This window comes from Phasianus colchicus, chromosome 16 (genome assembly GCF_987193195.1).
Source record: "Phasianus colchicus chromosome 16, bPhaCol1.hap1.1, whole genome shotgun sequence".
Classification (NCBI taxonomy): Eukaryota; Metazoa; Chordata; class Aves; order Galliformes; family Phasianidae; genus Phasianus; species Phasianus colchicus.
Genome location: NC_143451.1, coordinates 5,605,341 through 5,617,648, shown reverse-complemented (window position 1 = coordinate 5,617,648; position 12,308 = coordinate 5,605,341). Strand labels below are relative to the sequence as shown.

At 34.5% G+C, this 12,308-nt stretch overlaps 1 protein-coding gene across 36 annotated transcripts in view; it reads right to left on the bottom strand.

The window, feature by feature from the left end:
* RBFOX1 (RNA binding fox-1 homolog 1) overlaps positions 1–12,308 on the bottom strand; it is a 751,763-nt gene that overhangs the window by 19,722 nt on the left and 719,733 nt on the right. For all 36 annotated transcript variants that reach the window (XM_090151326.1, XM_090151330.1, XM_090151338.1 and 33 more), the window contains one exon: positions 10,289–10,353. In XM_090151326.1, coding sequence (XP_090007452.1) covers positions 10,289–10,353 — 65 coding nt within the window. The remainder of the gene's footprint in view (positions 1–10,288; positions 10,354–12,308) is intronic.

Sequence of the window (12,308 nt, the reverse complement as noted above, 5' to 3'; positions counted from 1 at the left end):
CCACCTTTAAGCATTCCTGACCACTTCATTAAATGCTTATTTCTGAACTTTTGAGTCATGCTTATTTCTGAATTTTTGAGTCGGGCCTTGAAAGTATATGGATTAAAAGCCTGTATCAATGTAGTCTCTTCTGTCAAAACTACCTCACAGAAAAACAAGCTCATCTTGGTTGCCCAAGCAAAGACAGCTCACCCATCTGCCAGGATTTAGCAGCCACTCCAGAACATTAAAATATCACGTCTGCCTGCATGGGTGTCTCATGTGCCCTAGAGTGTCTCTGTTGGCACTAGAGGCCTCCTTTCAGGCGGCTTAATCAAGCCCTTAATTTAATTGCCAGGTCAGTGTTAATGCTGCAAGGTGAATTAGGAAAACCACTGTATGCACTGTAAATAAAACTCTTCCACGGTAGCGGTTGACATACAAACTTTCCCTCTCTCTTTCCATTAACCCTTAAAGACTGTATAATGATTCTTCATTATACAATTCTAGAAAATTGGCTCTATACTTTGGAACTTACTATTGTTGCCCAAAATATTTTTAATTTATTGCAAAAAAATTATACAATGTCTTACATCAACCACTGGAATTTCTCTCTCTATATATTTCCATCTGTATTTTAAATCTGCAATACTTTACTTCCTGATTTATCTAGTCTTTAAATCAGAGCTATATAAATATGCCTAGCTCTAACTCATGTTATCTTCTTTATCCATGCAATTTCTCTATGTATGAAGAAGTTTATAATATAATATACATAGTATAAATATACTTATTAAAAGTAATACAATATAAAGAGTTTAAGTAAGCATATTTATCTGCAAAAAGGACACAGATTTTTAAATGGACCTTAACATTTTAATGTGAAACCTAAAGCTAATAGAAAAATTCTGAACATTGCATATAACAGTAGAATTCATACTGATTTCAGTGGTATAACTGCTCTAAGATGATTAATTTTACTACAATTAACGTACTCTACACACTCAAACTAAATCCTTACTTCAAGAATTAATCTTTTGTTCAGTGTCAGCAATGTAAGCTAATATTAGTTTGATCAAGGACTGCTCTATTAAAGGTATTTCTGAAGTTTTATCATTTATACATGAGAATTCTGTCTATCGCTACATTTTGGAAATATTTTTCACTCTCAGCATTTTAAAGTCAGACTAGTACAAATAATCAGCATTTATACCAAAAAGAACATAACACTAACAGAATCACAGGTGTGGAAAGGGATCTCTGGAGATAACCTAGTCCAACCCCCTGCCAAAACAGGTTCCTAACAGTAGGTTATACAAAGAAGAGCCCAGGAAGGCTCTGAATATCTCCAGAGAACAAGACTCCACTGCCTTTCTGGGCAGCCCAAACCAGTGGTCTGTCACCCTCAAAGAAAAGATTTTTTTAATGTTTATATGGAACTTTCTGTTCCAGTTTGTACCCATTGTCCCTTGTTCTGTCACTGGGCACCGTTAAAAAAGAGCCTGGTCCCATCCACTTGACTTCCACCCCCCCCCCCATAGTTATTTATAAGTATCCTCCAGGGTGAAGAATCCCAGGTCTCTCAGGCTTTCCTCATACAGGAGATGCTCCAGGCCCTTATCATCTTTGTGGCCCTCTGCTGGACTCTTTCTAGATGTTCCCTGTTGTTCTTCAACTGAGGAACCCAGAACTGGACCCAGTAGTCCAGGCCTCACCAGGGCACAGTAGAGGGGCAGGATCACCTCCCTCGCCCTGCTGGCCACATTCTTTTTAGTAAACCCCAAAACACCACTGGCTTTCATGGCCACAAGGGCACACCGCTACTTACGGCCAATCTATTGTCTACTAGGACACACAGGAACCTCTTCTGTAAAGCTCCTTTCCAGCAGGCAAGCCTGTAACCTGTACTGATGCATGTGGTTATTCCTCCCCAGGTGTAGGACTATCCACTTGCCCTTGTTGAACCTCAGTGGGTTGCTCTCTGCCCAACTCTCTGGCCTGTCCAGGTTTCACTGAATGGCAGCACTGCCTTCTGGTATGTCAGTCACTCCTCCTGGCTTTATCAGAAAACTTGCTGAGGGTGCATTCTACCACATCACTGCTGAAGATGTTGAACAAGATCAGAACAATATATAATCAGGGCTTATTTAGTCTTTGTGTATACCATATCACCTTTAAAACAATGTATAATTGAAACACAGTTTATATTCATTTTTGATTTCATAACTATTATTATAGTTCACTAGTAAACACAGTTTTATCTACAATACTATTTGATCAGTCTCCTAACATACAGAGGTATAATTATAAAACAGTAGTCAATGAGAGGAATTGTTGCCTTTGAAGTTGATGTCTGAGTGACTTTTACAAATGGCTTTACAACATGAGTTTTTCATGTAGTAATCAAAATTAGTATTAAAGCCTTGACAGAATTATTTAGGAATTCATTCAAGAAAAAGGAAAATAGAGTTTTAGTACACTTTGGGGTTAAACTCTGCAATGCAGACCTCATTTTTGCTCCAAAAGTAACGTCTCCTATTTTGTTATGTCAGTCCACAATATCAGAGGTGGATGTTGGTGAGAGGGCAGTAGAGGTTGAACCTATATGCCAATACTACGTGGCATTTTTTTGCTATGCAACAGAGGGCAGCAGAGGGGAAGTCTGACAGAATGACATCCAACATGGAAGTGCACACGAAGCAACGGTGTGTCACTGAATTCCTCCATGTGGAAAAAATGGCACCCACTGACATCCATTGATGCCTGTCAATGTTTATGGAGACTGAACAGTGGATGTGAGCACAGTGAGGCAATGGTGGTGCATTTCAGCTGTGGCAACAGTGACATGAAACGCAAGGCATGCTCTCACAGCCATGCAGGTATTAATGAATGTGACACGAGGTTCTTGTTCATCGCTGGTGAAAATGAATAGCTAATGTTAGTGAATATGTTGAGAAACAGTGTTTTTCACTGAGAATATGCTCTAGCAAAGAGTGTTATTTTACTCTTTGTATCTGTAGTAGTTTCCATGGAAATAAATAGAAGACATTACTTTCAGAGCAAACTATGCATATGAAACATACTATGGTATTTGCCATAACAAGTTGTCTTTTGGATACATTTGTTAACCTTCTTCTCCCACTCTTGTTGTGCAGTATTCTTAAAAGTTGCTTATGAGCCCAGAGTTCCTAGCTTTGTTCCTAGAGTTCCACAGGTGTGCTCCTTAGAAAGTTGACAATCTCAGATTTTAAGAATAAAATTTCTGTTTTAGACCTAAATAAATGCTTTGGAATTCTTTGAGGTGGGAAAAACTACAATAAAAACATGCAAGATTGTAAATGTCCTGTTTCTAAATTTTGCCAACACAGTTATTTTCAGTGTCTTCCTCTAGTATTTCCTTGCCTTATATAAAAGACATTGTAAATTATATAACAAATAGATATGGATCAAATCCAATTAACTCCCTATTTTATTAAAAACATTTCATTCTTTGCCTCTGCCACAACTCTCCTAATTTCTTCCTCTTTTAAGGTAGTCACAGTTAAAGTACTTAGGTTGACAATACTTATAGCATGTTCTAATCTGCCTCTTTGTGGTCTGTCGAGTCAATGATCTGAAAACTAAAATCTGTATAATTAGACACTGACATGTCCAAAGGAACTGTTATGGTCTATCATGTCAGATGCACTAGCACTGGCCCAACAGACTGTAACAGTTTTGGTCTGTTGGATTAGGAATCAATGTTTTAATAACTCCCTAACTCCATATTTATCCAGTCCGCTGAATACAACACTCTTAAAATTTTTCAAGTCACACTTTCTTTCAATATCCTCTAGGAGCGAAGAAGCCAGTATGAAGTATCCAACAGATAATTCCTACATGAAAAATGTTGACCAACATTTTTTCTTCTTTTTAAAATGGTGACGCATGGAAGTGCATCAAAGGAATGCATTTATAATTTTATTTACTAGAAAAATTTATTTTAAAATTAGAAACTACCAAGTTAAAAATAAACTGCTAAAAAAACTGATGTAGGCTGGTTATACTAAACAAAAGGAAAGCAAGTACACTGAACTGGACATGTAAGTGTCAGTATAGCTGCTATGTTCATTTATTTGCAGAAAATAATAAGCATGCAGCAGCTTCTACAGCAGTCAAGAGGGAAATCTCAGCAAAACTACTCAGCATCTTTAAAAACTGGAACACTTCAGGAAGCCATAATCTGGAAATCAAGGCTCTAATCTATCTCTAGCTTCTTTCTTATTTTTTTTCTTACTGATTTCCAGCATGGATGTCACATCATATTTAACAGCAATATTCAAGTCTTTCCTTGTCTGCGGGGATTCTTATCATATCCCTTGATGTTACAGTGATGTCAATGGGAATTACAGGAGAAAGGATTAGAAGCAGAGTATGAAAAATACAAGTTCTAACATGATAAATGTTTAATAGTAGGTTCTGGCCAAAGAACCCTAACTTTCTTTACTGTGCTATTACCCCAGTTTTGAACCACTGGTGTTCTTTTAATAGTTACAAGGATATTACATGAACACTGACATCCCACACAAGTGAACCGAGAGTTCAAGTAGAAGAAAACATGCTAATTTTACCAAACATTAAAGATATGTTAGAAAAATCTAAGTATGTAGAACATCTATAATATTTTAGAGTGAAATATATTTCAACCATTAGAAAGTACTACATGCAATACATTTTTATTTCAGGAAATTCCTATCAATTCCTATCCGATCTTTTGATACTTTTTTTCTCCTCTTATATATTCTCTTTGTAATTTTCCAATTTTCCTTTCTAGTTCCTTCACTAGAATCTGCTGTTTATGGCTTTAACATGAATTATAAACTCCAGCCATTCCCTAAACTGTGATCTTAGTAACGAATACAATTATGAAATACCAACATGGTGCCATCAATACTCAGTTTGCCACAGATCAGATAAAGGGAGGAAGATATACAAGCCTAACAGATGCCTGAATTGAACTACACCTCAGTAAGAGCAAAGTGAGTCATTTGTTTCCTTGCAAAATAAGGGAATAGACAAGCTTATCTACTACACAGGATAATTCAAAAATCTAGACCGATCGAACATCACCACACCAAACCAGAGCATTTGAAGTGTTATATATGTATCTGTCATATTATATCTCTTAAAAAAGGTAAACACAACCTCAGTACCTGTCAGGATGCTAACTGGTCCTTTTGAATTTCAGCATTTGAGTAGCTCACAATAATTCTTGCACAGTTACCATCTCCAGTCCCCAAACTTCTTCACGTTTCTCAACATTCATCTTATATTGCAAAATTCAAAATGGTTTGAAGGTTCCAACTGGTTGTAAAGATATTGCTGTATTTTATGCTTTTTCCTCTCCCAATTTGATTAATTTAGGAATTAAAAATGTGCATAAATGCTATTTGTCTTAAATCTTTAGATGTATGATAATGAAATGAATGAAGTACTACTGTTTAAAATATTAATCTTCCTATAAAATTATGTAATGGCAAATTAAACTCTCTGAAGATGCTATTATATTTTACAGGCTGACAGAACTTTAATTTTTAGTATATATTACTAGTAAAGTCCTCAAGAGGATAAAATAAACTGTATAATTCTACTGCATTTTTCATTGTTTATTTGTATAGATAATCTTCAAATCTAGAATATACAAAAGAGCACATTTATACAGAAGTCCATATTTATATTTTGTGTATTTTATTCTTATTTTTGATCCTTTAATGAGCATGTTTCCAGTTGAATAAAATCTGTACCTATTATCCTAGTTTAGAATAATCTGAACCAAGCATTACTTTCAACTACTTGCACAAAGAGAACTGGAAAATACATTACATTCTATTATTGTAGGCAATGGGACGTTGACAAAAATAAATACTCTACAAAGGTATTTAAAAAACTTTCCAAAAACTTTTGGAAAATCAGGACTTTAACAGGAGTAAGAAAGGTTTCAAATTTGGAAAATACAGAAATTTCATATGGTAAAATCTCCTGCCTCAGATTTTGCACAAAATCTTATGTATGACCACAGAACATGTAACACAAAACTGATAAAGAAAAAGTTATACATTTTTATGCTACAAGATGTGTGCAAAATATTTTGGAATAAATCCTATTTGTTTTTCTTAAAAAATAAAAATAAAAATAAAATAAAGCTTCCAGTGATGAGAGTCCTAAGGATTTAAGCCATTCAACAAAATAGTCAGTGGGAATCTTCTCATTGTTTAAAGTGAGATTTAAATTGAATACTAAATTAAGGGGAAAAACAAAAGGAATTAATGTCTACATCTGTACAAATTTATGTGTGTGTGTGTGTGTGCACATGTGTCTGTGTGGATGTGAGTTTGTGGGTGAGTGATGGATGGGGAATGTGTGTATATATATGAATCCATAACCATACATATATAAACACACAATTATTGAGTATTAGAGGGTTAGCAAGCAGTACAAGTGAAAAGATTCTGCCTTACAGGCAGGTATAGTTTATTATTACTGGGGTTTTGCTTTATTATACTATTACATACACTATCAGAAATATTGCTGACAAACTTAATAAGCAAGAAAGGAACATTTTTCTTACTCTGATCAAAGATGCAATAATCAAATCAAAAAACACAAAACCAATAGCCAATCAATGTGAATAAATCTGCCCATAGGCTTAATTCAAGCAAGCCATTCACTGAGCTATGTGATGAATCTGTCAAATTCAATACAGCATTACAGACATACTAGCAACATCAAGTGAACATGCAATGACAAAATGACAATACACCCCACTGCCATGCTTTGACTTGTTCTACCTCATAAATACCAAAGCTGATGACTTTGCTAGTTCCTCTTACTTCAGACACTGACAGAAATCTAACAACTCTACTTTTATTTATAGTTTTGAAAATCTTACACGAAAGCTGAATAAAAGTGGCACTACCATTTTGTTGACATCCAATTTAGTATTTGTACACCATTATAATCACTTTCACAAGCATTCTCACTTTAAAGTGTTGGGAAGCAAAGCTCCTGAATGATGAAGGACATCTGCAGACAAAGAGGTCCTTTTTTATCAGTTGGAAAAATTTCAGAAACTTTTTAAATATTAGAAAGTTAATAATTATTTTCTGATCCACTTCATCAAAGATCTGCATCTCTTTAAGTGCAATTTAGTATGATGAGAGATCAAAGCACAAAAATCCAATTTGAATTTTTTAAAGCTGTATTTTGTGATTATATTGCTTCACCAATAAAACAAGCTGCACTTTTTAATTATATGTTTGGTTATTATTTTCTTTTACAGTCCTAAAAAGTGACTGGAGAAATCTGTACATCCTACCTTAACGGTGAATTTGTTTTTAGAATAGGTATACTTTGGTGCCTTTCTTACTAAACTTATTTGGCTTGACTTTGATTTATTTCATGAGATTTCCTTTGCCAGCAGACTCAGCCTTATTAATCTGTTCTTCCCCTATTTCCAGCAATACTTCCAACCATGACAAACAAGGATACCATTGCATTTCTTAAAAATCAAGCTCTGTTACAGTGATCACTGTACACTGATTTACTGTAGTCAGTGTCTCCATTTTTGAATCCCAAATATTTCAATTAACCTTTATTTTTAATTTATCAAAATGTCTCCAATTCAAAGACTTCCCCTTTCCAACTCCTAATTTAAGAAGCATGTTAAATATGGAACACTGCCATTCACCATGTATATGACATGTAGTCAAAAAGTAAAGGGTTTTTGTTTTTGTTTTTGTTTTTTACATATATAAAGTAGGATTTCCATGATACATCACTGCTTTTATACTCACTGGTTGCCACTTTATTTTCTTTTCTGGGCATTCATTAAATGTAAACATTAAGTATATTCTATTTGAAATTAAATAATTAGGAGCTTAAAGTAGCACTAAAAAGGATCAGTGTATAGATATACAGTCTTCAGTATTGTCAGATGACAGTGAGTTACTATTACATTGAGAAGAAAATAAATAAGCAGTAGTACTGAACTGTATTTCTTAATTTTAGCAACTGCGGTATTAACGACTAGACTGAATTCATTAAATATGAATAAAAAGTTAGTAAAATTAACCAAACTGATTGTGAGTAATCAGGGGTATCCATGTTTGTATATAGTTCCTCATATGCAGGTCGTTATGTTTTATTCTTTTTGGTTGTTTTAGGATTCTCCCGTAAAGAAGTTCAATTACAGTATTTGTAATTAACACAAGAAACCATATTCATTTGGGGAAAGCAGGTCAAAGATGATGGGTAACCTCATTTAAAAAGAAAAGTTAAATTAAAAAAAAGATCTATAATTCATTTAAGATATTTAAAATTATGCAACAGTCAGGTTATTACAATTCTAATTATACACAAAATATATCTGAAAATTAAGCGTATTTTGAAAAAAAAGGAATTAAGCGTTGTAACAACTGCATTACTACTGACACCATATCAAGCTTTCTTTACAACATTTAGGGACGCTATCTTTTCCTTAAACAATTTTATTGTTGACTTTCTATCCATAGCAGAACATGCGACAATCTGGTTTTTTTACCTTACAGCATTTTGTTTATGAGAAGGTACCTGATTCGTAATTAAAGCATTTAAAAGTCATTTTGATTTTGCTCCGTTTCATTATATAACAGAGATTTTTTCAGAATAATCAACCTATAAGATGATCCAGGAAAATCTGAATGATGTCTAGCAAAAAATGACTAACCATGGGGGATTATTTTTAATGCTGTCCTTCCAACTTAGTAAGTTTTTATGATTAGGAATTCTTTTCCATTATAAGCTCAGAGAAAAATTCTAGAGCTGCAATATGCTAACACACCTTTGTGGAAATGAAATGAAAGTACTGAATAGCACTTCACCTTGTAGGTTACCCTAAGTAGAAATAGTAGACTGCAAACATAGTGCAAATAGCAGTATCTAGTCAATATTACTGATTCAAAAATAATAGAAAGTAACTTGCTTACCTGTCTGACACAGCATGCCTCAGCCACACATGCAAATTATTTTATTCACATAACTTTAAAAAATATGTCTTCATTATCCAGAATAAGCATTTTAAAGGCAAATATGCATGCATAGCATTGTAACATTCATACCATGGTACTTTATTCTAAAAATACAGAATCCATGAACAGCACTTTAATCTAAGAAACAGTTCACTGAAATTTCTTAATCTGTTGATTTCTTTAAGAAACAGAAACACTTAAAAGCAATGTTTAATTTAGCATCAGAAGGAATTTTTCAATTCAAGATTTAAGAAATCATCTGCATGATTACAAGGGATAATTTTCATAAACGAGGAACTGAGAACAGTGACCTTACATTCCACTGTTGTTATGAAGCAAAATATATGCATGTATTTGTCTTTCACAACATGCATCTTCCCTTTATGATTGTACGCTCTTCAAAGACATGAAAACAGTTGTAAAGATTCTGTTTAGGGTACAATTTCTGAAGAACAAGTAGGATATTCCTTCTTTTCAGTACTAAGTAATGTCCAGACTTACTGCAAAGACTGATGCATGTTTAATTTTATGCACTCTGACAAAATCCTGTTCCTATTGGAAATTCGCAATTTAGACATCAACGTGAAATGAGCCTTGATTCTCATCTTGTGAGAAGATGAGTTAATTTATATGACATCACTTTTACATCATGGATGTTACGTCTTTGTATGTTTTTCTTATACATGTTTTAACGATCTGTTAGTTCAGGTATTCCTTTCATCAATGTGGTTTACATTTTGAAGACAAAAGTATACTGCAGAAATAGCATAACTATTTTTTTTCCACTATTTCAAAAAATCACATGCTTGGAAAGAAAGCAAATGGAAAAAATATTTTTTTTGCCTGGGATAGTTCAAGCTTAGATGCAGTTCATTCCCAATTTTCATTGGCTGAAATAACGTCAATAAGAACTGAGGGCATTGCTTCTAAATCAACTGAAATAATACTCCTAAGACAAATTATGATCTTTAGTAGCAGATCGTCATGAAGCTGTACGTATATTTATCTAAATTGTACAAGGGTCACAGACATTAACTGGATGATGTTCAGCTTGGGAATGTGCACATCTCATGCCTAATTCTCAATTAAGGCCTAAAACCTCTCAATTTATGGCTATTCATGGATTATAATAAAACAGCCTGTTTTGGATATCACAATTATCTGCAGAGCAACAAGACAGTTATGAGACTTCAACAAGGCAAATTTATAGAATCATCTTTGACTTCCACTGGTCAGATATTTATTAGCAATAAATGAGATCTTACCTGTCACTGTAGGCAGCTGCAGTGGCAGTGGCAGGCTGGGCATACCGGTAGGCAGCATAACCACCCTGAAACACAAACTCACATTCTAACTGGATTGCTACTGTAGCTTAAATGATATTTTTTGCAAAATCTAGCAACAACCGATTGGAATATTACCGTCATGCTGTAAGTTCAGTTAAAGGGTTAAATACATTTGGCCTACTGGAGTGAATTGTTAAGCAAAATTTATCACCACAAACTTGTTAAGATTTGTTTCAGAGATGCGAAGAAAGCAATGAACTGTATTCATCAGCACAGTTTTTAAAAACACAATATTGTATTCTTCCACAAGTTTTCAAGTAGCAATTGTTCTAACGAATGCAGTGTGTGCATATTAAAAAAGCCATGTCAAACCTAAAAGAAAAACTAAACTATACCAATAATTCTTTTCTTGTGTGTGTGTGTGTGTGCGTGTATAAAATATGATTTATCATACCTGGTTGATTAAATCTATGAATTAGTGCACTCAATTAACACTCAATGTTATACAGGTTTCCAATTTATACTTTTAATTATAATGAAGAAGGAAAATTCTCTGCTTCCCTGAATTAACATTCAGTTGTATGTAACAGTAATTGCAGCTGTTCAATTAAGCAAACAGGACAAACAAACACACATTTGAAAGGAATTGTGTGCAGTGATGCATTGATTATCAAACTGTGAAAACAGCAGAGCTTCCTGTTCAATGGACCACAGTGTTATATCAACCATTTCAAAATGATCTCAGCATGCCAATTAACAAACAGAGGCCAGTCTTCACAGATAACACAAACATGATTTACGTTCCAATTAGAATTCACCACCCCATAATCCTCTGGGACATGGGACTCTGCATTTCCTCTCCCACCTTTCCCCCCACCTTAACAAAGAGTTGAGAAAGAAAGCATTAGGTCACTCAGATTTGAAGAAAATGTATTCCTTTCCTAAAGGTGAACCCTTTCAATGGATGGATTTTATTTTTGAAGACTGCATTCATACAAGATAATGTGCTGATCTGTAAAGAACATAAGACTAGTAGAACAGGCTACTGTCAACCCTTACCATAACAGTAGTAGAATTTCATTGGGGATACATCTATGAGTTTTCTATTTTAATTTTGCAAATGAAGCTCATTAGAAATTTCAGCCTTTGAATTATCAACACAACAGAGGAACATTCTTTCTGTCTTTTTTAAGTGCTCACATAAGAAATAGCACATTTACCTCCTCACTACTGGGCAGCTCCTTGTCAGAAGCAATCGTGTCACACAACCACTTGAAAAAGACAGGTGCTTTCATAATACTATATATGCTGTCCCTTTTGTAGAAAACTGCTTCACTGTGCAAGCACAGAAGCACTGAGAAGAAATACTTTCTCATTTTAGATCATTTGATTTTTATAAACCAATAAAAGGCTATTGCTGTCAAAAAATGTATAATAGGCACATATTGCTTGCAGGTATGTGCATGCAGGCAATCAGATGTCAAGCAATGTCACTGAGTGCAAACTGAACCAGCAAACAGTGAGGATGAGCACTTGGCCATGACACAAATTCATCTCTTCTCTCCTCCTGTTCTTTTCAGGGCTAAAATGAGTGTTGTTTTTGGTGGTGGGGGCTTTGCCATGGCTTTTTCTCTTTGTTTGTTCGGAGTGAGGGCTTATATATAAAGGAGATATATAATATAATATAAGCAGATATTAAACTTGATAAGCTTGTTTTCAGTGTCCTCTGAAAATGTGTGGTAGGCTACAAGTGTGATATGATTGTTAGACACTTTGCATAACTCCTAGTTGTCCTAGTAAGTGCATTCCTAAAAACCTCCATTTATATGCAAGAGATCACTTCATTTCAATCCAACTGCGCACATATTGATTTCCCACCCCTGATACAGTATTGAAAATGGGTCACCACCAAAAGTATCAATGTTTCAGTGTTCTTAATCGGACTACAGTGAGGCAGGCTGTTCACACATCAGCTTGTCTTAAATCTACAGATGGCAGG